The 26273-nt window shown below is 52.1% G+C and overlaps 8 protein-coding genes across 8 annotated transcripts; 4 read left to right on the forward strand and 4 right to left on the reverse strand.

Annotated features, from left to right (window-relative positions):
- The first annotated feature begins 1244 nt into the window (after positions 1-1244).
- CC84DRAFT_1155529 (endo-1,4-xylanase D) lies at positions 1245-3260 on the forward strand. Its single transcript, XM_018176937.1, has 6 exons — positions 1245-1783; positions 1833-1992; positions 2039-2169; positions 2217-2332; positions 2381-2954; positions 3008-3260. The coding sequence occupies exons 1-6, from the start codon at positions 1722-1724 to the stop codon at positions 3216-3218; spliced, it is 1254 nt and encodes a 417-aa protein (XP_018030946.1). The 5' UTR covers positions 1245-1721; the 3' UTR covers positions 3219-3260.
- A 220-nt stretch (positions 3261-3480) lies between these two features.
- Positions 3481-8992, reverse strand: CC84DRAFT_1209512 (uncharacterized protein; the record flags this gene model as incomplete). The annotated part of the gene is made up of 8 exons (XM_018182222.1): positions 3481-4007; positions 4071-4922; positions 5733-5916; positions 5966-6339; positions 6895-7309; positions 7613-7957; positions 8233-8541; positions 8593-8992. 8 exons carry the CDS (start codon positions 8990-8992, stop codon positions 3533-3535), a joined length of 3354 nt encoding a protein of 1117 aa, XP_018030947.1. The 3' UTR covers positions 3481-3532.
- Positions 8993-9472: 480 nt separating this feature from the next.
- CC84DRAFT_1230747 (uncharacterized protein) lies at positions 9473-10216 on the reverse strand. Its single transcript, XM_018183701.1, has one exon. The coding sequence runs from the start codon at positions 10209-10211 to the stop codon at positions 9513-9515; it is 699 nt and encodes a 232-aa protein (XP_018030948.1). The 5' UTR covers positions 10212-10216; the 3' UTR covers positions 9473-9512.
- Positions 10217-11615: 1399 nt separating this feature from the next.
- CC84DRAFT_1230750 (uncharacterized protein) lies at positions 11616-12698 on the forward strand (the record flags this gene model as incomplete). The annotated part of the gene is made up of 3 exons (XM_018183702.1): positions 11616-11685; positions 11749-11819; positions 11865-12698. 3 exons carry the CDS (start codon positions 11616-11618, stop codon positions 12594-12596), a joined length of 873 nt encoding a protein of 290 aa, XP_018030949.1. The 3' UTR covers positions 12597-12698.
- Positions 12699-12770: 72 nt separating this feature from the next.
- CC84DRAFT_1230752 (uncharacterized protein) lies at positions 12771-14423 on the reverse strand (the record flags this gene model as incomplete). The annotated part of the gene is made up of 2 exons (XM_018183703.1): positions 12771-14121; positions 14262-14423. The coding sequence occupies 2 exons, from the start codon at positions 14421-14423 to the stop codon at positions 13021-13023; spliced, it is 1263 nt and encodes a 420-aa protein (XP_018030950.1). The 3' UTR covers positions 12771-13020.
- Positions 14424-14646: 223 nt separating this feature from the next.
- CC84DRAFT_315938 (uncharacterized protein) lies at positions 14647-15361 on the forward strand. Its single transcript, XM_018185830.1, has one exon. The coding sequence runs from the start codon at positions 14888-14890 to the stop codon at positions 15293-15295; it is 408 nt and encodes a 135-aa protein (XP_018030951.1). The 5' UTR covers positions 14647-14887; the 3' UTR covers positions 15296-15361.
- Positions 15362-19144: 3783 nt separating this feature from the next.
- Positions 19145-20925, forward strand: CC84DRAFT_1180584 (uncharacterized protein; the record flags this gene model as incomplete). Its single annotated transcript, XM_018180485.1, has 6 exons — positions 19145-19221; positions 19703-19790; positions 19914-20118; positions 20381-20566; positions 20620-20671; positions 20703-20925. 6 exons carry the CDS (start codon positions 19145-19147, stop codon positions 20923-20925), a joined length of 831 nt encoding a protein of 276 aa, XP_018030952.1.
- A 1323-nt stretch (positions 20926-22248) lies between these two features.
- Positions 22249-24180, reverse strand: CC84DRAFT_1102629 (ribonuclease H-like protein; the record flags this gene model as incomplete). The annotated part of the gene is made up of 2 exons (XM_018174974.1): positions 22249-23040; positions 23119-24180. 2 exons carry the CDS (start codon positions 24178-24180, stop codon positions 22249-22251), a joined length of 1854 nt encoding a protein of 617 aa, XP_018030953.1.
- Between the last annotated feature and the right edge of the window lie 2093 nt (positions 24181-26273).

Below are 26273 nucleotides of genomic sequence, written 5' to 3' on the forward strand. Positions count from 1 at the left end.
ACCTGACGAAGAACGGGAGGCCGCAGTGGACGAAGCAGGGTTGGATCTGCAAATCGAGCTTTTCTTAGGTACTTCCGCTGGTGCGTGGATAATGTGCGGTCAAGATAGCGATTACGAATCTGGCATTGGATTGCGACATCCAAGCAGATCGAGCTGGATGGTAGGTTTTGTTGTCTCTCGAAGCGAATGTGTCTAGGTGTCCTCGGTCGGGTAAATGAAACAGCAATCTAACTTTCACGTTTTAGTAACACCCCGTCCCATATGAACGCATGGTCACGATCGTCCAATCTCCTACACCACTGGCACTCGAGTAGGTAACCATCTCCAGGACGGAGTTCCAGGCTCCAAATGTTTGGAAAATGGCGCCAGCGTCTTCACAGTCCTACGAAGCTGTAAGGGGCCCGAACTCGATCATGGAAAAGCTGGTGTGGAAGCATATATCGCATAGACATCAATGGTATCATGACTGCTATCGAAGTCAACCGGGTTGTTGACACCCAGCGAAGCCAGCGCGAACTTGTATTTCTGGTAGAGCGTCCATCTTGGTCAACATGCGTACGTCTGCTGCTGGGATGGGGTCCAAGGGCACGCAGGCATGTACGCAGTACGTCGCGTGTTGCCGATCTAAGCCTACTGGTATCCTGGCTGTGAGCTTTGCGGGAGTTCGGCAGCGGTTCCCTTGGTCTAGGAGATCTTCCGTCGGTGCTTGCAACCATCAATCGTTCAAGACAAGTGTTCAGATGTACGCGTAAGAGCTGGAGGTAGTCTTGCGACGGCCCGAGGACCCGCGTCTTCGCACGTTGGTAACGATCGCTTCGAAGGAACGCGCATTGCGACGGACGGAAAAAAGAGAGGCGGCGATGCTTTTCTACGGTGGGGTCGAGCTACAGCTGTCTGTATTTGTCTAGCGAAGCGGCTACATGGTGATTTTCGCGAACTGAAACTATCGATGCATGGGGTCCACCCTTGCTGGCTGGCAGATCGCCTGTGGGAGAAGAGGCCGCGAGAAGACGCGTCCGACGTCCTATCGATGCCAATCCCCTGGCATAAGGCGGACGCTTTCTGTGAGTCAAGCAATAGCGAGATTGGCAGGTAGGCCGTGGTACTTGTACTCAAATGCGCGGAGCGTGTGGCCTGACGGTTGTGGTCTCGAGTTCTCCAGTTCCCCACAAAGACGTTCCAGATGCCAAGCTCAGTTGCATCGCTCCCGACTCGTGCGGACCAACCAAGCGCACCACCCGCATTCCGTCAGCTATAGAAACTCTTGGTTTCCAAAGACCGGGCCCCGTACCAACAAACTGCAGCTTTGCTCGGTGTTGCGATACTATGACGCCTCCTGCTCCAGCGGACGGAAAATTGCCTGCGTCGAATATATTGCACGGCTCTGATTCCGGGAGTAATTTCGACCACCGGCAATGCCAATCTTCCCTAGATTAACCGCCAGCGCGTTCCGGGAATGGCAGTTTGAACTAGGCTGAAACGAAATTCTCCGATGCGAAAACCGGGCTGTCGACCGCGCGCGCTACGATCGTTCTGGAGACCTGGCTGTTGCTGGTAGACACGGTAGGGCAAGAGCTGGGGATCACGAGCATGGACCGAACAGTCGTGGTTGCGTGTCCCTGGACAATGGGAGATTGGCAGTGCATTGGTATAAAGAGCTTGGCTTTTACGATTGATCCTCGCTGTGCTGTTCTGTATTGTTCGGAAACCCGACTGGCATCATGATCCCTACCGCTATCACCCTCGTACTTGCCGCTCTTGGTGCGACAGCATCTCCAGTAGAGTATGAACTATCGTTCTGATATAAACCACGTGGAGCTAACTATCGTTAGACCTCGAGCAGCAGATGGCCTCAACACGCGTGCCGTTGCCGCCGGCAAGCAGTATTTCGGCAGCGCAACTGACAACGGCGAACTTACAGACTCGGCTTATGTTGCCGGTCTCAGCAACACGGCGGACTTTGGACAAATCACGCCTGGAAACTCGATGAAAGTACGCAACATCCTTTGCCGAAGGTGACCATGGCTAATTATAGTAGTGGGACACCATCGAGCCTTCTCGTGGAACGTTCAACTACGCAAATGGAGACGTGATAGCAAATCTTGCCGCCAAGAACGGACAATATCTGCGATGTCATACGCTGGTATGGTACAACCAGCTGCCCAGCTGGTAAGTTCGTCTGTTATCCGGTATGACACTTCGTTGACCGCGGACAGGGTCACGAACGGTGGCTTCGACAACGCCACTCTCATCAGTATCTTGAAGAACCACATCACAAATGAGGTCACCCACTACAAGGGTAAATGTCTCCATTGGGACGTGGTAAACGAAGGTTGGTGATCAAAATCCTGCTACCAAGTCGTTTCCTAACCGCTTCAAGCACTCAACGAGGACGGCACCTACCGCACCAACGTGTTCTACAACACCATCGGCCCAGCCTACATTCCCATTGCCTTCGCAGCAGCAGCAGCCGCCGATCCCAGCGCCAAGCTCTACTACAACGACTACAACATTGAAGCCGCAGGCGCAAAATCGACTGGCGCCCAGAACATCGTCAAGCTCGTAAAAGCCTACGGCGCCAAAATCGACGGCGTCGGCATGCAAGCCCATCTCATCGTCGGCTCCACCGGTTCAGAGTCCGTCTCTGCGTGGACCACTAACATGAACGCTTTCACCGCCCTGGGCGTCGATGTCGCCATCACCGAGCTCGATATCCGCACGAACACGCCTGCCACAGCCGCTGCAGTCACCCAGCAAGCCAAGGACTACGCCACTGTGATTCAGGGCTGCAAAGCTGTAGCTAGGTGTGTCGGCATGACTATCTGGGACTACACGGACAAGTACTCGTGGATCCCGAGCGTGTTCTCCGGACAGGGTGCCGCGCTGCCGTGGGATGAAAACTTGAACAAGAAGGCTGCGGTATACGACGCCATGATGAGCGCTTGGGGAACCGGGTAACTAATCTCTTGCTGCACGTGTTATGGAAGCACCTGCTTACTAGGACTAGCACGGGCACCACGCCAACCGCAACTCCTACCGCCTCTGTGCCCGCGTCGTCAACGACAACAACAGCAGCGCCAGCGACGAGCTCAGCTGCGAGCGGCGGCACGGTGCCGAAGTGGGGACAGTGCGGCGGAATCGGATGGACTGGACCAACCCAGTGTGTGGCTGGGACTACGTGCACCAAGGGAAATGATTACTACAGTCAATGCTTGTAAGAGGCGGTCAAGATTAAGTTGAATACCCGCATTAGTTCCGGGCTTTATGCAACTCATGTAAATCACGAATTTGCCCTTGTATCTTCCTACAGTCTCCTACCTCCATGTCCATCCTGGAATCTTCATGCGTGTTTCGCCGAAAGTCCGAACGTCCCACGCAAATGTGTTCATCCATCCGTGAAGCCCTCGAAACTGACTTCTTCCCAGGTTTCTATCCCAAAAATTCCGAATCCTCCGAACACCCGACACAAACACAAGTCTCCATCCAGGTAGCTCAATGAGTGGCGACTCCTCGCTGTTGGCCTCGTTACCTATCACACACTCGCGCAGCATGATAGCTCGAAGAGTTGATAGACTGCGTGTTGTATCGGGACACGATTTCCGGCGTATCTATGTTTCTTCTCAGAAGAGTCGGTAGCGGAATTGCCGGCAGTGACAGTGCTAGAGTCCGCATCCGCACCAGAGCTGCCTTCAACCCAGTCCCACTCGTCGCCCTCTCCGTCGTGGCGCACCTCCTCGCTTCCTCTCTCAACCCAGTCCTGCACGTCACCTTCGCCCTCGTACGGAATCGACGTCTGAGAGTTGCCAGCGGTTGCAACGCCGGGGTCCGCGTCAGCGCCAGAGTTTCCTCCACGCCAATCCTCCACGTCGCCCTCGCGCTCGAAAGGCACCGCCTCCCAGTGCGGGGATTCGATGACAGCGGTGCCGTTGCGTACGTCGGCGGTTGTAGGGATGTTCAGCGGCCAGGGGTTGGGAGGCGGCGTTTGAGTTTGCTGATGGATGGGTTTGCTGTGAAAGAAGTACGCGGAGTTTGGAGCGAGGCGGTAAGGTGCAAGTGGGGATTAATGGTACTGGGGCTGGTGCTGGGTGGCGGTGGGTAGGTTGAGAGCTGGCATGCTTTGTGTAGGAGCTGCGTTGCCTACGGCAGAGGGGTAGAATTGGCTTTGAGGGATGGGCGCGATATGGCTTGGGTACTGGTATAGGCTGACAACTGGAGAGGCGAACGCTGTCATACCGTTTGAAGCGCCGGGTGCGTTCTGGTAGGGCGACGTGAGACTGGAAGGCGTGGTGTTGTCCTCGGGGATGGTGGCAAGGCGCGTTTCATACTGGTATCCGGTAGGCGCGTCAAAGGCTGCCACGCCTTCTGCAGCGTCAGAGATGTTCTTCAAAGGCGTGGAAGCTGCGGAAGATAGGAAAATGTTCGTGTGGTCTCGGTTGTTCTGGCCTCGGTAGACTTGGACTGGACCTGACTGCTGCTGTCCCATTCTTGCAGGTGCTCCAACCAGGAACGGCGTATTTTCGTCAATCATCAATGTCAACTCAGCCCCACCATGGAAATTCGGGCTCTGCTCGGCGACCCTGAAGATCGGCTCAATACCCTTCAGCTGCTGGTAGATCGCCGGAGCGAAGGGCTCACTCTCACCCCAAGACCGCACCGGAACCATACCCAGCAACGGAAACACGGGTGTATTGAGCGTAGGTCCGTCGGCGCGCCAGGCGGAGCGGAATCTGCTGCGTAAATCGTCGAGCTCGCGGGGAATGGGCGGCAAGATATTGGCGGAGGTCTGCAGAGAGACGGTGGAGCGCGGTTGCGTGGCGTCCCGATCATCACCTGGAGGTGCTGATGAAGCGGTTAAGGAAGGCACATGCGCTGCCTGCGGGACGTCGTTTATTGGATTTGTGGTGTTCGCGTTCGAGGCCATGCTGTTGAGGTGCAGCAGATCGCGCCCGAGAAGATGTGAGGTACGAGTGGTTGTGAGTGAGATTTCAAAAAGCAAGAGCACGATTCGGAGATTGAGCGCGGGCGTGTTCTAACGAGTAGTCTGGCTGAGAGAGCTGCACACTCAAATAATACTAAGAGTCCATTCCCTTAGCAACAACTCTCGATTCAGCTAGGTCGGAACAGCTCGTCCACATTTGCGCCAGTGCGAGTAGATTCCAGCACGAATATCCATTCGCTCTTGTATACCAATAGCGCATGATAAATGGATATCCCGGAGTTAATAAGGACTTCAGAGAAACGCCCATAGTGAATGTGGTACGGAGTCATGGAAAGAAGCCTCGAATCCCACACCAAATTCCGAAAAACTCCATCAAACCTCCCAAAATGTAATAATCCGAGGTGAGATGGTCAGTGCAGTTGGACCACACATCTCCATAACGTCAACAATTGCCTTGAGCTTCCAAGCGGCTTGCTCAAAGGTAACTCCCCGGCTGCAACCCAAGAGAAGAGTTACATAAGGGGCAGGTCGCCAGTGAGGTCTTAACCGAGGTCAGTGCTACAACGCTCAGAGTCCTGCTCAAACTCCCGCTCGTTCCCCTCCTAGTAGATTCAATCAGCTCATATTGGTAGTAATCTGGAACAATTGAGCGTACCTCAGACGTCTGCCTGTACGGGATGTAGCTCGCAAGAGCACGGCCAGCCGCGGTGGCAAGCCAACCAAGATCTGGAAGCGATAGAGACCCGCTGATAGTCAGTCATTGGAGTCTCTTTCCGGGCTCATAAGTTCTTACCGGGGCACAGGCACTTGAAGCGTGTCAACCAAACCAGCCGCCTTGGCAAGAACACCGCCGGGCTCATCAAGAAGATCGGCCTTCTTCTCAGGTGACGGCGGTGTGAGGATTATAGCAGGCGCTGACAAGGTTCGATGCTGGCCGAACGGTATCGCAACCCAGTTGCCCGTAGCCGGGTCAATCTCTGTCCAGTTGTCAGCTTCCATGTGAGCGAGATTTTGGGAGACACTCACCTGTCAATTCTGCGTCGAAGATGAGATCCGCGTGCAGATTGCGATTCCCGCGCTTGCGCCGAAGCTTGGGCTGGGTGGGATCCTCGGGAGGGGTGATCTGCTCGACGATATGACGGACGGCGGAGAGCGCTGGCGACCGGCCGATCGGGGTGGTTGCTGCTGTGTGCGCGGAGATGGGGCCGCGCTTCTTCCTCTTGGGGAACTTCATGGTTGTTGTGTGAGAAGATTGAAAGTGGTGTTGTAGAAGATTGGTTGTCGCAGCACTTGAGGGTAGGGCTACAGGGAGAATAAACTTTTGGGATATAGGTCTTGGAACGTAAACAGAAGGAGCTGGCGAGATATCGTCGAGAAAGACCCGGCTCGAGAAGCCGAATCTGGAAGCTATCAGTTTTTTGTTATGCAAAGCTAGGTTCAATATCACGTTGATTTCGGGAGCAAACAGCTTTGAGAACTTGAACAATCTTGAGATCACTAGGCGCGTGTATTATAGACAGCCTGGGCAATGGAACCATCAGCATCTCTGTTCAAATCCACTATGGTTAAAAACCCTGCATCCGAGCATCCGCTTAGTATGCTTTCAGTATCGAAAAGTCGGCTGGAAGCAAAAGGAACACGCAGACCAAGAGCTTCACGGTCGATGAGCTGCAACAATGTTCTTATCAAAAGTCTGACAAAGCATGTATCGTGCAAGATGGTATTCCTAAATGCATGATGCTTTTAATTGATGACAAAATAGCTCTACCGCAATCATTAACAATTAGAAACTCTTGAAGTCAAATCCTACTAATTGCCGATGCCTCACCCCTCTCCCTTCCATACGCTGGACATTTACATCTAAAACCGTGGCCTTTGCTCTTTCACCGCCATTTGAACATTGAACCCATATCGCGGGCTTCGAAAAGTGTATTCGAAGAGCTCATCGAGCTCACCTCAGCCCGGATCTTCGACCCCATAAACCAATTTTACGCTCGTTGAGAAAGTTCTGGAACGCGTCGTCCAGCACCTCCCTTTCCTCCTTCGTCCGAATGTAGTCCTTGAGGTCGGCAAAAAGGTCGGACTGCTCACCACGGAACGCTGCCGCTTGTAGAAGGAAGTCCTCGAAGCGGATCTGTGCCGTGAAGAAGCCCTGGTACAGTCCCAAGAAATTTCGCATCCTGGTATCATTGCTGAGGTCCTCTTTAACCTGCTCGAAGAAGTAGATGTTCGAGGACTCATTTTTTGCCGCCACAGCGTCTTCGTTGTCTGTGTGGGTCTCGGTGCCGCTCTCGGTCGCCGTGACCTGTATATCTTCTGCGAGGGTGACGGTGCCTGGAGCGGTTTCCTGCTCGATAGCAGGCTCTTGGACTAATTCAGCAGTCAGCAGGTGAAGAACAAGCGTGATGTTGCCTCAGTGTAGGTAATACGTAGGCCAACTTTAAGGAGGTCTCTTGTATCAAGACTGCATCTGTAGTGATTCATGCGATCTGCGTTTGTAGATTCATAAACGCTGCGTGGTGGTTGGGGAAAGTGTCTTTGTAGGTGTGATTTCACTGTCGCGCACTAATTCTCGCGTGGAGAGCATCGAACAGCGTTTGCAGCCGGGAAACGCAGCTTTCCTACCAGCCTACACCTTCTCAGGAAACCATCGAAGTCGAACACAACTCGTACCACCGTCACCATGCACTTCATTTATGGCGTAGTCTCTTCCATAGCCTACATTTGGCAATTCCTCTTCGCCCTCTTTCAATTTCTCAGCATAGTATTGCAAGCCAACACCCCCCACACAGTACATACGCTGAGTACCGCGACTTCTTTCGATCTCATAGAAGGTATGGTTATCTTGCTTACTCGTCTGCCACTGTCTGACATTGGAGAATGAGATATCACCGCCACTGAAACCCTCTCCATCTTCGTCCCACCGCGCTCGCGGTCGACAGTATTCGCCGACCTCCTCGACGACCACATCATCCAATCTCCAACGAAAGACATGATCGCCGCAAGTCGACGAATTTTCTCTGACCAGCAAAGCCCACATAACATGGCATAATCCAAAATGACACGGGGAGGGAGACAGAATTAGGTCTTGTATTGGGCGAAGGCGGGATGTGTCATAGTCACAATCTCTTGCCGATCACATCATACATAATCCCTCCGAATTTCGGTATCATCAGAGTGAAAGATTTTGCTGTCTGAAATCCCGGACCTCCGATGAGTCATCCAAATTCATACTCGCTCTTACAGCACAGCAGTAAGGCCTTGCTACTCCAGCATCATACTCCGCTCCTCACCGCCTGGATCCTTGCCCCATCGCACCATATGGTTAGCTAGCAGCTCCATGTTCTCCTTGTTGTCCATGCTGACCTTGGGGAAGATATCCTCCGCTCGGAACAGGCTAGCCCATGCCAGTGGCATTTCGATGCACTCCACCTCTTTGCAAGCGGAGAGAAGCTTGATGTACGCGTCAAGAACGGGTTTCAGGTAAATCTGGTTCGGCTCGAGGGAGGTGCCCGCGGGCAAGTTTCGACGTTGATCGGCAACGGCGTTGCAGAGGATCGTCCTCGCAGACTGCTGGAGATCGGTGAGGGCCTTGTCGGTCGCTTCCGTACGATCAGATCGTCGTAAGGAGGAGCAAATACTATGATACTTACCGGCGTCTGGGTTGTCGAAGTTGATGTCAAGGAACTCGAGCACGCCGCTGCTCTCCAGACCGTCCGCGAGTCCGAAGCGCAACATCTTGGTGGGCGGGGCCTCAACAGGACCAATGAAGGCGACGAAACCAGCAAAGTCGCCGGTATCAGTGTTGTCGACGTCTTTGCCGCGGTAGTCCCAGACAGGGTCCCAGGCCTTCGCGCCGCCTGTGCCCTCGAGATTGACGCCAACTGTGGGAAGCGGTGGAGAGGTGACGACAAGAGTGCGAGTCGGAAAATCACGGTCTCCAACTGCAGAGGGACGGGGGCGTTGATCTAAGCCATTTTCTAGTGCAGAAGCAATATTCGGGTCTAATCCATGCTGCACGGCGGAAACAATCTTCGCAGCACGCTCATCCATTGCTTCTCTCGTGTGAAGTTAGCTGTGCAGCTCGAGATGGGAAGGACCGCGCGGTGCTTACCTTCGGAAGAGATCGTTGTCGCTGGTTGTGTTGAATTGATCAAGTTCTCGGACCGTGGTGGTACCGGCGATAATCGAGACCTTTATGCAAGTTCTGTGCACACTAAATCCGGCACTAGTATTCACGCTCCGTTTCCCGATTTGATACAGTGAGCACGCTCTTTCTCAGTCCTTTCAGCTTCACCAATACATTGCTGTCCATCTGGTCAATTGCGTAATCCACTTTTACAGATTCACTAGGAAAGTATGCAGACGCACGAAAAATTGAAGACGTTTTCTGATAAGAACGAAAATTCTTGGTTGAATGCTCACACTGCATTCACTACTTACGAAGGCAGACTTGACCATAGGAAATGCTATTGGCTGAAGCGCCCGCAGGCATACCTTCTTTTGTAACTGTGCGACTAGACGAAAATGAAACCCAGGGCTAATTACCGTGATCAGAGAATAGAAACGTCGCTTAGACGTTTCGACGGGACTGATCGATGCGCTCCATGAGAGCGCGACCGTAACAAGCAGTCCGATCGCCCATCCAATCATACGGAGACCCAATCGAGAATCGATGCCACGATGACGTCGAGACATTGCCGCACCGGCAGCGCAGTTGATCGAACTGGACCGCTGAGAATCGAACGCCCAGCTGAGCAAACGCCAAGGCTTCGGCCCGCCGGCTCAACCCACATTTAGGGCACACGACGCCGTAAGGAACTTCCTTGTCATCATAGTGAGGAACCACAATCGCAGTTTGGTTGTACGGACGACGATCTACCAAGTCCTGTCCCAAGATGTTAGTCGTCACGCACGCGCCGCAGAAGAGTCGGTCACAATTGCCACAGTTCATACGTCCGAAAGGACGATTTCCAGAACGGTGGACGACTTCGTTCTCGTGACGGCACCGGCAACACCACCATGCGCCATGGCTCGCGTAGCCATAGGCCTGCCTGTCCCGAAAGGGCCGCATGTGAATTTCAGCTTGGTAGGCTTCCTGCACTGGCGCGGGCTGCTCAGAAAAGGGACGATAGGGAACTCGAGCAGTGGAGTGGCCAGAGGCGGTACGCCTGGTCAGAGGGCGTGCTAGTGGAATGCCTCGTCCAGTCAGACTGATATTGTTGCCCTTGTTACCATGGATATCTCTGCATAGAAGAATCTGGAGACACATCTGGGACCTTTGTCTTTTTGGAGTTTGCTGGGGTTGTAGAAGGAACTGCTGATTTGGCTATCTCTACTGTAGAGGGCACAAGTCACAGTTGCTGTTGCTTTTCGGCGAAGTTATGAGTGCTGGGGAGATATGTTATATATGTCTCAAGGCTTTCCCTTGACATTGTGATGAAGCGTGTACTGTGAACGGTAGGCCAAATTCCGAGATAAGTGAAATATGTCTCATGTATGAGTACATAACATGTGCAATTACAATGTTCTCCCATGGTTCAAGTGGGAAATTGTCCCATTCGTATACTGATAGCGCATGACATCGACCCTTGTCAGAGACATGTGGACCAAAAAAAGGTATGATTAAACCACACGACGATCCCGAAGCATAAGAATGAAGGAGCATTCACCTTGAGTGTAGGCCTGTATACTTGCGGTACGCAAAGACCCGAACCCGGGTCCCGATCTAGAATGAACAATGCAATGTCCTACTTTCTGATACTCCGGGCTTTGTAAATGTGATCGTATTAGGTAATCTTGAGAGATGGCGCTTTAATAGATTCATTTACGTCGTCCTCTATGATTGATTTTTAGCGACAGGGGCCATCGAGAGATGATTGATCGACTACTATACCGAAATGCGCTGGGAGCGCGCGCTATTGGTACGCGTTCGAGATTTGAGTGCCGATCTCAAAAGGGGGATGAACAGAAGGGGTTTCCCGGGAGCTGAGGCCTTGATTTTGAGTGAGTTCAGCGCCGAAGTGTTCAAGTGGCGTGCATTGTGGAGATGCTCTTGGTTCGACGCATGCCGGAGGATGCCTCGACGTCGCATCCTAGGGATGGGATAAAACGAGCCCCGCCCTGGAGATGCGATGCTTATACCGAGGGCAAGCCTCCAAGAATGGACGGGAATGTAATTCATCATTTTGTGCGCTTGAACAACTTCTCATGTGCGATCCCGGCCGCGGTCCTGCCTTCGGTGCTTGCCTTCACTGCTTCGTCGTTTCTTCATCGTCACCTGCCCCACCCGCGCCGCGTACTCAACCACCATAATTTTTCATAAAACCTCTTTATCTGGTATATAGAGCCATTAAAAAGTTCTCAGAGCGTCGAAGGTACTGAAGGCCCTAGACAGTACAGGTGGCGTACTTGTTCGAGGTAAGTATTACCCCGTGAACCGGCGCAAACCTTAGAGTTTGGCGGTTACCGACTTCGGTCGGGTTTGCCTTTTGTTCGAGTACGGTAGCCGACGAGTTATTCTACTTTTGCCTTTTTGTTTGCCAGGCTTGGAGTCCTCCAACACATCGTAAGTCACACTACGCTTCTGGGGACAGCTTTCTGGGGACAGCCCTACGAAGCGACTGCTAGCTGAGTGGCATTAGAAGTAGGACTAAGCTGCAATTAATTTTCCGCTATGTCCAAGTTCGTCAATACAAGGATCTCCGTCCGTGGTGGCTTGACTGCCTGCATTTTGGCCTTTCCAGGTGACATTCTGATGTCTCTCAGTTGGCAAATTTGTAGTAGTTTCTCTTGACATTTAAACATAGTACAGGCATCGATTGTACACAACGAGAACGAAAAGATACTTAACGATGATTGTATCAAACAGGGGATTCTCGTATGAATGGAATTGTAATGATTGAGTAACTCCGACTACATCTAGCAATATGCGAAGCGCAATACCAAGCCTGAAACAAGTAAATGCTCTATTAAAAGAATAGCAGATGCAACATTAGAGGCCTCAAAGCCCTGTCCACACGTGAACAAAACGAATATTAAAGCCGTGCACATATCCGGCTCCAGATTTTGGTCGAGCATAATTGGTGACTTGTCAAAACGCTTGGAAGCGTCGCTCCAAGCGCTCCTCCGTCACCTTCGCCTCCGCACCCAGGCGACACTCGTGCCAATCGCAAGACGATCCAACGTAGGAACAATGCCAAGAGTACTGCCACCTACCACTACCACGGCGACCGCAGTAACACTCGACAGGACCGAAGTCAGACGTCGAATATTCAGGCATATCTTGCGTGGCCTTGCGAGCCCCAAGGTGCGTCGAGCCACAGCCGGGGCAGACAACGCCGCAGGTTATGCCCCCTTCCTCCTGGAACCCGTCCGGATGGAACTTGTCGGGAATGGCCTCGTGGCAGAGCGCGTTTGTCGAGAAATCGGTACAGTTGAAGGTGTGGTCACAACAGCCACATGCCAACTGGCTGAACGGATGGTGGCCCTCCTAAAATTTCAAAGCGTTTCGATGCCCGCAACGACTGCACCACCAGGCTCCGTCGGTGCCATCATGCACACAGACAGTACCAAACTCCGGCTCATAGACCGAGAGAACTTGGCGGCGCCGGCCGATGTTGTCACGGGCCTGTGGGGCTATCAATGGCATGTATGAGTGATTTACTAGAATTGTGTAGCCGTGTCGGGAAGAGCTGGCATTCGTTATCGCGTCGAGAAGCTGGTGGCGACCCTTCGCGTACTCGGTGACGTCTTCGACATTGAATGTATCGGCCAACATTGTTTGATAAGTGTATGAAGTTAATGGTTGGTATATATAGAAATTGCTCGGGTGGAGATCATGAGCGGCGGACGTAAGTTTTGGTACATTAAGAAGCGAGGCAATTAATTGCGATATTTTAGTGAAGCGGGATAGAAACTTCGTGAGAGAAATAGTCAATGTATTGGCACTAATCGAGATTTGCTTCCCGAATTCGTGGGGTCACCGCTGATTGACTCTGTTTCTCACGGGTCGAGGGAGCTCAATCAGTCTGCATTGCTCAACAGAGCATGATCGGGTCTGTCAGATCTTTGCTTCGCGGTCAAATGTCCTGCTCGATCTCAAAGCGAAGATTAAGAGAAAAGCCAGCAGCCTCGGCAGGAACGTCCAGAAGGTAAAGCTCTGATGCTTTTATTCGCGGCAGCATAATCTGGCAGATCCTCCAGCAGATTTTCTTCAATCGTCGCGATGTGCCCCACGCCCCGATCGAACTCATCATCGCCGCCCAATGTGCAAACAGCATCAAAGCTGGTACGTCCTCTTTCTCTAAGAGATCTATGAAGCGAAGGTCAATACCGCCCAAAGCTTCGACATACCAGCGCATATATTGAGGCCCATGGGTTCGTATGACCAAAGGCGCTAATTGTTCCATGAGATCCACGTACGGGTTGTCTATCGCTGTACTTGTGGGGTTGATGCCGCAGAAAATGGCAAGTTGTTGATCGAGATCATTACACGGCTCGGCGAACGGCAGGGGCTGCTTTGAGGACAGGAACATGGGTAGCCAGATGCTCTGTGGGTGGTAGGGCTTCGTGCGCACGAGCATCTCGGTGATTCCAATCTGAAGACGTAGCCAGCCCCAGTCGAGTCTGCCGGCATCTCGCTTGAGAGTATCATCAGAAGACTCTTCCGTAATGGCCGTGTGGATATAGGCATAAGTATTGAGCAGCATGGAAGTAGTAAGGACCGAATCTGCTTCTTTCACGCCGTTGAAAGACACAACCGCTCTCTGCAGACCGCGGATCGCAAACTCGCAATGGAGCGTCTCAGCTATCCTGTAGGGTCGCTCCTTGCACCCCAGCCCTTGCAAGTGGCATGCCGAAACTGCAAGCATGGCGTGCAGCACCGACGAGTGTTCTTTACCAAGCTCAACCGCTTTTGACGAGAGTATTCCATCAAACCCGAGGGACTTGAAATGCTGTGACGAAATTGTAACGAAGTGGTGAAGAAGCACGAGATCGTATTTGGTGCATGCTTTTTCATCGGCAAGTACTGGCAAGGTTTGCTGTCCAGGCCACAGAGAATACGTAACGTTCGATTGAAAGCTGTCAAGTGGATTGCGGCGGCATAGTGGCGAATTGGGATAGGTACACGCAGAGTGTTTCTGTAGACACAAAGAGCAGATTGGCCTGCGCTCATCGCACTTTAGATATGTCAGCATATTTAGTTATAGTTATAGTATCAAAGTCATGTGACAGAAGTTCTCATCCTTCCCCTAATTGTGCTGATGTAAGGGTGCGCCTGCCAATGGGGGGCTGCTCCAAAAGTGGGGACGACACGAACCTTCTTCCGCCGTGTTCTGCAAGCCTCACATCCACCCCTCGACTTGTTGTGTGAACGTCTCGTCCAACTATGTTCTAAGATTGCAGGGCCCGATGACTCTGGTGCGATCGGCGTGGGTAATGCGCGGGGCCGGACGCGAAAGACGTGAAGAGAGCCGTCCATTGTCCGGATGTGGAGGGCTGCGTATTCGGTACCGATCGAAACGGGACTGATCGTAAATATGGACCATCGCAGGCTTTATGCAGAGGCAGGATAAAGCGTGTTGTAAGCTCACGTGTGATGTCATCGTATAACACTTCGTCTCGACAACCTGCACCGTTGCGGGCAGGTTTGCCAAGGGCGTATACGACGCCTCGAGCTGAGCTGGCGCTGATGGCTGCTGATTGGCCGACCTTTCGTATTCGGAGCGGTTTTAGTCTGCCTTGCGCACTGCTAACCCATCACTTCCCCGCGCTCGACCACATAGCATCACAGTCAAGATGCCTTCGGATTCTTCGCATCTTGCTATTGCTTCTCTTGTGCTTAGCATCGTCTACAGCTACCCCTATGAATCGATCATGCATTTAAGGAAATCCCACTCCCCGGTGGCCTCCAACCGCATCTCGCTTGTTTGGGAGATTTGAGACATGGCCACTTACACTTCTTTTTCTACCCTTCTAACTGGCGTCGCCCATGCGCAATCGTACATCTGCCCTGCGCATCTTGTTGATTTGGGCTATGCAAAGCATGTTCCGATTTGGACGAACGTCACTGCCACCGGCACCAAGCTGCTAAATTACAATAACATTCGCTACGCGCATACGCCTTCAGGACCGCTTCGTTTTCGAAAGCCAGAAACACCACCTACTTATCAGAACGGTATCCACAGCGATAACCGGAACTCTTGGGAAACGGACTGTATCTCTTCCGCTCCCCAGAGCGTGCCCTTTCCGTTAATCAGTGGCTCTACTTGGGGCGGGGAAGACTGTCTGTTCCTGAACGTGATCAAGCCCAGAAACGCAAAAGAAGGGGATGAACTCCCGGTGCTGGATTAGTTGGTGGGATCTGCAGACTCTTTCGGCGGCAAAGACTGGACTGGCTTCGGCAGTGATACAGACGGCTTTATATCCGGCCGCTGAACATAACCGACCAGTTCATCGATGTCACACACAATTACAGGTGTGTACATATCTTACCATCGAATTATCTGACTGATGGGTCGGCAGGTTAGGAATATCAGGATAGCTACCGAAGCTCGAGGACGACATGAACGGCAACCTTGGGGGCTTGGTATACCCTTGCAGCTATTGGATGGACCAAGAAGCACATCCACAAGTTCGGTGGCGACGCTGACCGTATCACTGCCATCGGACACAGCGCCGGTGCTGGCAAACTTACCTGGCTATTGCTAGGCGAAGAAGGAAATCTGACGCTTCCCTTTGGTCAAGCTTGGGTCTCATCCCCTGCAATACCTCCAAGGCGAAACCTCGAGCGATCTCGCCCTGTATTCGATTTCTTCCTCAACGCTACGAGCTGCGAAACCGCGGATTGCATGCGCCGAGTGCCCGAATCGACCATCCGCGACGCCAACAAAATGATCATGGAACAGGTTCCCTCGGCTGGAGGCGGTTCACTGGGTATAGTAGTCGGACGATAATTCAAACCCCTGTAACCTGTTATTATGATTCGGCATGGATAATACAAAGAAGGCTAGGTTACTTCAGAGGCCGTGTTGCCAATGACCAGCTTCTTGATTCCCTTATTGAATCTTCCATGCGCAAAAGCTGCAACAGGGAGATATGAAACGACCTCCCCATCTACGGTTGGAGTAAACCCAGGAGACAGTTCGCTTCGCATCAACCGGAGAAGTTGGCTTGGGACTACGTCGCAGATATCGTCTCCGGTTGAACCATGTTCAACATTGCAAGGGCACGTCAAGACCGCGCGAGACGCTTCTTGTTCTCCATACCATCGGCTACCCATGGGCTGGACCTCAGTTGTGAGTATAAGCCCGATGGCCCTGAGCACCGCTAACGCCGTCAGACATCGATGCGGCTTTAGCTTCCCAGAGGTACTTGCTTCAATATGTTCAGGGAGGACATTGATGTTCCTGCAAACTCGCCAGTCCTGTCTAATTGGAAGTTCTTTGGCAAGAATCAAATAATTGTGAATATCACTACTTTAGATTATGAGTTTAGGCCGTTGTCTGAGCAGGTGGAGCGTCGTTGCGGGTACATCGACGCTCTGATAATGGATCCGAGAAACGGTGTGTGAAACACCCGGCTATCACGAGGCACATACGTCGGCTTACATTTCTAAAATCAAGCTTGGAGATGCAGGAATTCAAGCAAAGCTGTTTTCACTGTTCTCTTCGTATGTGTGACGACAATCATTTGAGAGCTGCACAAAATGGAGATTCATAAAAATGATTTAATATTCTTGAGAAAATGGATATGATCATTTGTAATGCCCATACGTGTGTTGGCCAGTGGTGGCCATCCTGACATGGAAGCATTTCTAACTCGTGGCATTGTCTGCGGCTCTGCCTCAACAAGTGATTCTTTATAGACCTTTTCCAAGGCCTGGAAAAAGCCTATCCAGGCCTCCATAACTACAAGGACGCCTTGAACCTCCTGCAACGAAAAAATGTGGGTGTCTTTGTCTATCAACTGATGGGATTCGCAGGCGAAGTATGACAATTCTTTAAGAACCACGATGTCATGGGCGTGCTAGCAACGGCGCGTCCCAAAAACCCAGAAAATAAAACAAGGTAAGGTGACCGCAACCGGGTTCGAACGGGGAGCAAAAGGGAAACCCCAGGCCCGCTGCCTGAGTAAAGTCCAAACACTAAGGTTTACACGCTTTCACCACCCAGCCATACATACCTACAACCAGTGCGCCTCCTGCACGGCTCGGGCCTTTCACCTCTGCCCGAAGCTAAAGCTTACAGATTAGATTTATCTAGTTGATGTTCTGGATAGTTTTCAAGGCTTGAAGTGAATGAAGGGACGGGAAATGAGTTGGGTGGAGTTGTAAACAGACGCGAGGTCAGTGACGTGGTCGGACGTGGAAGGTAGGAACGCGGAAATAGGACTCTAACGAGGTGTGGCATCACACACAGGCTACCTGCTCTACCTCTGACGGACCAGCTTGCTCGTTCTCATGCTTCTTCTCCCTTTTGGACTAACAACGCCGCATTCACCTGTGAGCGTGCTTGCCTGCTGACCTCGAGACAGGCATTCTTCTCCAGGGAAAATCTTCACCCGCCAAATCCCAGGCTTCAACATCTGGTTCCTCGAATGTCATTTCCCATACTTGTGAAACGAGATGCGATTGCTCCTTGGCTTTCTCCGCTAATTCTTGCAGCTGCCGCAACGCGCCGATGTGATCACCAAAGTCTGGATTTTACCAGTCACCACTCTTATCGCTGATACTATTGACCTTGGTCGTATGCAGTACTTGTCAATTTCACTTGTCGCGCACGAAGCGCACGCGAAAGATAACCCTCAAAGGCTCGACCTGCATTCCCCGGACCACCACCTGCTGCAAACAATGCACGCACCCACGCATCACACTGAAGCTGTGCGAACATACTCTTCCGACGCTCCGCAAGCTATCTTGGGCGTCGCCGATCCGATCTGACAGGCATTTACGATTGTATCGAATCATGATTGTGATACTTCACAACCTGCCGCTAGCTACATAGAATTGATGAACCATTGCTTGGAGATGAACATGTGGTAACGAAGAATTTTCGACAAGAGATGGAAAGAAAGGACCACATGACTCAAAGCTACTGGCATCACAGACCTGTGTCGGCGTCTCTGCAGACCATGATAGTAAGACGTAAGATCAGAGCTTTGGGCAATGCCTTCTGTCTCATGATAGAGTTCACGTTGCGACCCATTACGCAAGTAATGGAAACCGCGCGTGGCAAGAAACGCCCTGGTCATTCCCTAATACCGGTTCAGAATGTGAGAGCTAGCTTAGCAGGCTCTACTGGTCTTTTTTACCAGCACTCTCAGAATCAATTTTTGCGAAAGGGATCGAGTCACCTGAGCTGGGCTTGCAATCAATCTCTCCCTCTTTCGGCCATTGCTCTTCAAATTAGTCTTGGGACGAGCTTCATCTGGAGGGGGACGGGCGTTAGGGCACGGGCATGGAGGAAGCGACTTGTAGTACATTCTTATTTTCGCAAGCGGATTGCAATAACCTGCATGGCAAGATATGTCGGCACACATGCATAGTTGTGATTTGAGGGCTCAAGCCGAGAACCCAATTTCCCCCTGCGTGACGCTCAAGCTCTTGTATATCCCGCAAATGCGCCCACTGACGAAGTGCATTTACTATCAGATACGGAGAGACCACGCTATCTATGTGAGTCGTGGGAGTGGTCTATGCTATCCAGGTGGTTCATTTGGGTCGATCGAGTCTGCCCCTGCAAAATCAGAATTCACTTGCAGAGGCTGGCTTCGTGCGACCAGATGGTGCGCAGCCATTTCATCATTTAAGAGCGCATGAACATTGGGCCGCCTTCCAATAGTCTCAAATGTGGTGCTAGGCGTGCCCGAGCGAAGCAGAGGACTCGGGCGGGGGACAGCCCATTCACAAGTGACGTAAGTCCTACGGCGCGAGCGTCGTCGTGGAGATTGCCCAGCGAAAGCGCCCCCTTCACGGCAGATTGCGCTCCTTTGAACGACGCGGAGTATCGTAGCTCCTTGGCAAAAGTTGCTGCTGTCAAACACTCGCAATCTCCCGCCACCCCGCCACTTCGTCCCTCCACTTCTCCTTCGGTGCCGCAAGCTTTGGTACCATCGCACACTGTTCGATTTCGACATCTTCACGGGGCTTGCCCACGCTCTTTGTGGGCAGGGCCGCTTCATAGATTTCCTCACGCGCCTATCATGAATCCGCCGACCATAGAGACCCGTGAAAAGCGTGAGGGTGCTCACAACACAGTTACATATTCCATGTCATCACTGTAAGTCCATCGTCTATCGGCACGTTTGATTCCGTAGCTGACCATGTAACGCGCTTGATGCCAGCCGACTCAGCGTCGCCTTGGGGTCGGATCGCTCGTCAATATACGATGACGAGCCACGATCCGGTTAGTCAAAAGTGCAGTGTTCTCACGCGGTGGGTCTTGTCTTGCTCAATAGTTTTCCATACGCTCTGACGAGTTACAGCGGAATCACTCTGCCGAAAGGCAACTCACTGAATAAGGATACCATACTTGTTGAGCATGATCCACATGTACAGCCAGTACGGTCAACTGCCGACCTTCAAAGGCTTCTCGGAGCAATTGGAGCGCACTATTGAGCAAATTTTCCATGCTCACTTTGGTCCCGCTCAGTGTGATCTTCGAGCAAGGCCTGAATCAACCAGAACTTCTGAAAGACTGCACCGCACGCGGCAAGCGATAACATGGTGAAAAAAATTGTGCCTACTCTGACTTGTTGTAGCGGAATCACTCAGCAAAATGCGGGAGCATCTCCCGCACAGACACTTCACATCCGAACGAACGATGGAGATCCTGGGCGCATAGTTTCAGTGAGTTCACCACAAGATCTCATTCTTCTACTACATCGAGTCCTACGTGGACCTCAAGATCTTGGTGACAGACCGTGCATTCATTACCAGAGCTTGTTTAGCAGGTCACTGAAAGCTCGATAGGTGCTTGACACCAATGGCCCCTGGAATACTGGCTCTTCCATCACGCCCATCGACCGGAGACTCCCCCAGAGCACTGGCCGCGAACCTAACAATCCGATGTGTGAATGGGCGCCTTGTCCGACGAGGGGAATAAGAAAGAGCCGTCAAGGAAAGCGAGAAGAAGTACCTTCAGGTAGACATCTATTATTGACTCTTCGGGGTCACCGTATGTCATACTGGACACGGGAGGTCTACGGGGGTTCGAGACCCCGTTCGGGGCTCATCCCGGGTAGTTTCCAGGCGGTGCTGTTCTCCGCAACGTCGCACCACGTTCTGGAACCTGGCTCCAAGCCAAAGCGCAAAGACCAAAATGCAGAAGAGAAGAAGCCCAGGAAGCATCGAAAGGCGGTAGACAGTAACTCTTGTTACTTCATGGTATGTATCACAAGCCTTCCTTTTCCTTGCCATAACTAACCTTGTTTCGATAGCACTTACCATAGGCCTTTACTATGTCGACAACTACACCTTCGCCATTGCGAAACTGCGACCTTCAAGCTTAATGCCGCTTGAGGTTCAGAAGTGTGAGCTGGGCTGGATACTGTTCGCCGCCAGGATCTCCGCGTTCAGTGTCCTCCCAGCTCCCCCTTCTCAACTAGAACGACTGGGACGCCTCGGTATGTATGAATCGCCCTCCCTCTTCCTTCTTGTTACTAAAATCATTTGCTAGTACTCATGCGAGAAGCCTCCACAGGCATCAGGCCGCTTGGAAGTCTAGAAGTGTGAGCTGGGCTAGATACTGTCCGCCGCCAGGATCTCCGCGTTCAGTGTCCGCCCAGCTCACACTTCTGATAGTGCTAGGGCGCCGGATTCCCCACATACACAAATTTTCCAGACTCTCCGGAATGGTCGCACCGAGCTCAAAAGCCTGGCTCAAGTAGCCGCGATCTTTGTGGAAGAACGAGTCACTGGCCCCATCAGAACCGAGATAGTTCTGGGTTGTGGAGCACAACACAGACCGAGTGGCCATTATTGAAAATTGCAATCCGGAAAAACATGATAGATCCGGTGTGGTCATAAGTGCATTGTGGTTCGCAGACATGAAAATTGAGGAACACCCAGGATTCAAGAGGAATTCAGAGAATTTTAGCTTGCAATTGAGTGTGGAGGGCAAGATGGACTCAGATTCCAGGCAGGTGGATTGCCTGCCACATAATTACCCCAAGGAGTCCCCTCACGACTCGGAAAAAGACGGATATTCGAAGACGATACGAGGACGCCGTTGGCATTTTGCCCCCAGTGAAGAAGCTTAAACTTGCCGGCCCGAACAAGATCTACTTAGCCTCCTAGAGGATGATGGCGAGCAGTTCGCATCAACGAGCTCGAAATCCCGATCCAGGAGGACATCCGTATCCTCAAGGTTGAGAAACACACTCGCACATCATCGTTGGTGCCCCTGGATGTATCAATGCTCTCGTCCGCGATAAGGTGCTACGCCTTCCCAACCTGAAGCAGTCGAGCGATAGTAACCAAACCGGCTTTGGGCCAACACCGTCATTTCAAGCCGCAGATCGAAGTATTTGGCTGGCGCGGAGCATCTTTTCGGGTGAAGCTGCGCTTTGGCGCAATGCCTGAGCTGTGTTCTGACCGCGAACGCATCTCAACCAATGCCACCGCCGACGTACTCGCTTCGCGGCGGATGCCAGACACTAACAAGAGGCCGTCGCAAGTACCAAGCGTAAGGGCTAGATATATCGAGTGTTCCCGGCGGCCGGCCCTGACGGCTCTTGTTACGAGACTACAGCCTCAAGACCAAGATGGACGTCGCTTCGCGGACGAGGAAGATGCTGCCAAGCGGCCTCCGCTGACGGACTTGCAGAAGCTAATCTGCCCACCCCACTTATGAGGCTACAGCCTGGAGACAAAAATGTGGCTTGAATCCTGCGTGGAAGATGTCATATGCCTCCGCTTCGACAACCTCCAAGACGCCGGAGCCGGAAAGCTCATCCTCGAGCAGCACTTGTTCCGTTGCTGCTATGTCGACAATTACACCTTCGCCATTGCGAAGTCGCAAGACACCGCAGCAAGTATTCAAATCTGGAAGCATGCCTGGGCGTGGTAGTATCATCTTGTATTGATGTAATCAATTAGTTATCTTGTAGATGAATAATATACAATGAGACGACGCTGCCGCTTTCGCAGTGACTTGGCGGTGACGAATCAACCATAGAACTGTACGAAAGTGAGATTCCTTATATACTTTGCAAGCCAACCGCAACATGCTCTATCCGTGTTCAACAAATAAACGCCAATATGCTATCTACATTGATAATACAGGGTATATTCCTTTCCCACCAACCTAACGTGCAATTCCCAGCTTCCGGCTCAACCACCCGTACCTCCCTACCCTCAAATTTGCCGGTAATGTCCTCATGACATAGATTAGTTCATCATCTTTATACTCGAGTTTCTCCATGCTGATCGCTTGAATGATGTAGTTGGAAACAGTGCTCTGCGCAAGAGGCGGGTCGCGCAGATGGGTACCGATCGTATCTATTGGCACGCGTTGATGGTACCAGATGTGGTATGCACGCAGTGAGGATACTGTAGCGCGGATGCGTGAAGGAGCGGTGGAAGTAGGTGAGGGTATGGTGGAGGTGAGGTAATTCTGGGCCCAGGTCGTGGCGAGTGTGTACTCGGGCGTGTGATTGGTTGTGTCGGCTGGGATGAGGGGTGTGAAGGTTGGTGGAGTCTCTTCTTCGATCAGCACTTGCTCGGTGGGTGACTCTAAATTGGGCGTTTCCGCCTGAGAAGTTGGTTCCGTAACAGGGTTGCTTGTAATCTTGAGCGGGTCGGACAGATCCATGGTTGTGAACGCTTCTTCCAGCTCGGGGTCCGGAAAATCATCATCTGACTCTACCGCCTTGACAAGTAGTACTTGTGCTGCTTGCGCAGCCCTCGGAACAAGTCGTCGTCGAGGCGCATTAGGTGGAGGATCGAACGCGTCAGACTCATCGGAGCTGACGTCCTCCTCAGCGGGTGTACAGGGCAGCGTAGGATACGCAGGATCAACGCCAGCCAGCGTTGAGAGGGCAACTCGTCCGATGCGATGTGCGGAGATCTCCGGTGCGGCGGATGCGTCTGTCGAGCGCTGATCCAAAGCAACACGACCGTGCTCTTTGGAAACATAGTCTGCATCATGGTCTTCGTTCTCAGAGGACTCGGACACAGCCTCAGAATCTGTGTCTTTGCTTTCCTCTTCCTCAGCAAATTCTTCAGCGGCAGTCTCATACGCTTCTTCCTCTGCGTCTTCTGCCTCGAGCCCGCTGAGAGACTCAGCAACGACCTTCTCCAACTCGGGTACCACTTTCTTTGCTCGTTTGGCCCGCGACGTAGTGCGTGGCACAGGTTTGTTGTCAAAATCGCATAAGCGTGGCATTGGTGGTGTGGGCTTCAGCTTCTTTCGCTTCGACTCCATGACATCGAACAATCGGAAACCGGCATACGCATCGGCCGCAGCGTAATGAATTTGCTCGAAATCAAGTGGTCTACTCCAGTCGCTCTCCCGGACGCTACTGAGCCGCTGTTGCGGCTCATCGACAAAGGGTTCGCCTTTATGCAGTGGCAAGAGCAGGTGTTGATGGACCTGCGTGGCTAGTTTCACAAGTTTGTTGTTGACCTTGCTCGGTTGAGTCCCATAGTACTCAACGAGGTTGTGGAGCCGACTGAGTTCGAACACCCCACGGATGTTGAGATCAAAATACTTTTCTAGTCGACTGCAGTCGCTCTTGACAGCTACCCCGACCTTGTACGTATCGGGTGACTCCAGGACGGCCTTCAACGTTGGTGGCATAAGTTGCTCCGGCGTTTTGCCCGGGAAACGCGCAATGTGAAATAACGCGATACGGTCTTCCGTGGCCAGTTGTATCAGAGACGCGTTCTCCTTGATCGAGTCCACAGGACCGAAAGGTTTCCACTCGATGTCAAAACCTACGACCTTCTCATTCAAAAAGTGCTTGGCAACCCGCTCTGATACCTCCATATTCACGCAGTAGTGCAATAAAAGCTCCTCATCTTCGGGCCCACGGTAGAGCTTTTGACTCCAGTAGCTCGCACGAGTTTGAGGGGGTGCCTGTAAAGCACTTTCCAGGACATCCGAGGGAATTTGATAGGTTAACGGGGTGTGCTCCTCCTCAGGCTCTTCCGCGTCTGAGTCTTCGTTGACTTCGCTGTCGGATTCTTCCTCTTGTTCGCTTTCGTGGGGTGGATCGTCGTTCGTCACTTTTTCCATGCTCTCGTTGGGCAGTTGAGGACTTTGCCCGTCAGGTGGATTGTTAGGGTGTTCGGGCTTCTGTTCGCCGCTTGAATCACTGCGTGGGTACTTTTTGTTCGCCAAGTCACCGCTGGTGCCACCGCTGCGTGAAGTGACTGAACTTTCATCACGGAGGCTTCTTCGGCCGTTGGTGTCAAGGTTGGTTACAACTTCAACGCTCTGCTCCCACGCATCGCTACTGAAAAATGTCGATGTTGGATGAAGTGCTCTCATGGACTGGGTCGCTTGAAATCGCGGTCCGAGCTGAGATAGTACGCCCCTTGGCTTTGGCTTCGAATAGCTCCAGCGCACGATAGATTCACCGGAATCCTTCCTCAAAGGCTCCATCTTCCTCGGCCAATTAGCTCCTTTCGTGTCAACTTTATCGTAGAATCCTAGCGCAGCGATAGTTTTCCCAACCTGCGTCAGACTGGACGGCTTTTCCTTCTCTGGTAAAGACGCGAGCCGGTCGACACTGCGCCAGCTCTTGAGTGTGCGAGGTTGGTATGAGAGCAACGTAGGCGAGAGCAACCTGCGCGTGTTCTTCAAAACCATTCCACGCTCATTTTCAAGCTTCCTCCTCGTTCTCACGATCCGCCTGGTTTTGCGAGTCCTTGAATTGATCGTGCGAACTGGTTCCTCAATCCAGACAGATCGTGGATCAATTGTATCCGCCCATGGCTTAGCCGATCCGCTCCTGGTCCAGTGGTACGTGTCTCGAAATCGTGGGAACAGTTCTTTTAAGTATGCTTGCCGTCTCGATCTGCGTTTGCTTCTTACGCTTTGTGGGAACGCTTTCTCCGTCCCCGCCCATGGTTTCTTGCACCATGGTGAGGGAAGGTAGCCCCAGCGTTGTAGCTTCATGATTGATGCACCTTGACGCCATTCCGAGCGGTAATCCTTATGATATCTCGCATGCATCCAATCAGCCATCTCTTTCCTGATAGAATCAGAGAATGGTTCGAGAGTTCTTACTCTCTCTACCATGGCTGCCCTGTTGTCAAGATCCCGCATAAGTAGGTTGATGTATACGTCTAGTTCAATGGTTCCAAGACGAGTACAAAGTTCGGAAACCCGTGCATCGACAGCAGAGAGGGTTTTAGTTGATGCCGAATACGGACGAGAAAGCATTTCGGATCTATGCCATACTCTCAAATGGCGTAGGGTCTTCAGCGATTCACCAAGAGGAGATCTCCATGACGACTGTTTCAAATGAAGGTGGCCTAAACCTTCTCCATCAGCTTCACTCAATAGAAGCCGATGTAGTTTCCCTGAAGCTATCTTGATTTGCGGGAATGCGATGCCCATGATATTATCAAAAGTCGACAGTCGATTTTGCAAAAGCGCGGCGTCGAATCCAGGAACGGTTTCAAGGGTTCGAATCCAGGATATGTCCCGTGTATTCGCCGATATCTCTGCGGCTAGGTCTTTGATCAAGTAACGTATGTATTCGAGCAAGGATCCTCGTCTTTCGGCGGCATATATAGCTGTACTAACATCATTAGGAACACCTGATGCTGCTCTGACAAGGCCTCGATAGTAATGGCCCAATGTTACGAGCAGGTCCCGTGCCTTCGCTGCTTTGGTATAGAGATCTTGCACGCGGGAAAGTGTTTCCATGCGCGTTGCGATGCTATGTGAAATGGTCGAAGATCCCACAGGCCCATAGATGTCGAGTAGCTTCTGTAGTCTCGCGACTGAATATTGCGTTTGTGCGAAAACGGCTCCGCACGCTTCCATGACTTGAACTGCTACCGATCTAACGGCAGTAGTCAGATGCCTGGCTTCATCCGATTCTGGCAGTTGTGTACTAGCATTCCAGTCCACATTGTAATCGTTATTGTCCATTCCATCGATATTCACAGATCCATTGGGCTTCTGAAAAGAGTGAGGCAAGTGACGGCGTGCGGCGCGTCGGCGCGCTCTTGCGACTCGAAGCTGCTGCATTATCTGACTATTGAATTCCAGCGACGAAGCGCCAGGCTGCAGAGTCGCGGTAGGAAACTTCCGAACGGTGAGATGCTTTCGTATATTTGTAGCGGGGCGAGCGACGGGCTGCCGAGCTGTGTGAA

Source organism: Paraphaeosphaeria sporulosa, assembly GCF_001642045.1.
Source record: "Paraphaeosphaeria sporulosa strain AP3s5-JAC2a unplaced genomic scaffold CC84scaffold_12, whole genome shotgun sequence".
Taxonomy (NCBI): Eukaryota; Fungi; Ascomycota; class Dothideomycetes; order Pleosporales; family Didymosphaeriaceae; genus Paraphaeosphaeria; species Paraphaeosphaeria sporulosa.

Coding starts and splice junctions, on each gene's coding strand:
- CC84DRAFT_315938 (XM_018185830.1), top strand. CDS start 14,888: ATGGCCACTTACACTTCTTTTTCTACCCTTCTAACTGGCGTCGCCCAT.
- CC84DRAFT_1230747 (XM_018183701.1), bottom strand. CDS start 10,211: ATGTGTCTCCAGATTCTTCTATGCAGAGATATCCATGGTAACAAGGGC.
- CC84DRAFT_1155529 (XM_018176937.1), top strand. CDS start 1,722: ATGATCCCTACCGCTATCACCCTCGTACTTGCCGCTCTTGGTGCGACA. Junction 1,784..1,832: donor GCGACAGCATCTCCAGTAGA/GTATGAACTATC, acceptor AACTATCGTTAG/ACCTCGAGCAGCAGATGGCC. Junction 2,333..2,380: donor TTGGGACGTGGTAAACGAAG/GTTGGTGATCAA, acceptor AACCGCTTCAAG/CACTCAACGAGGACGGCACC.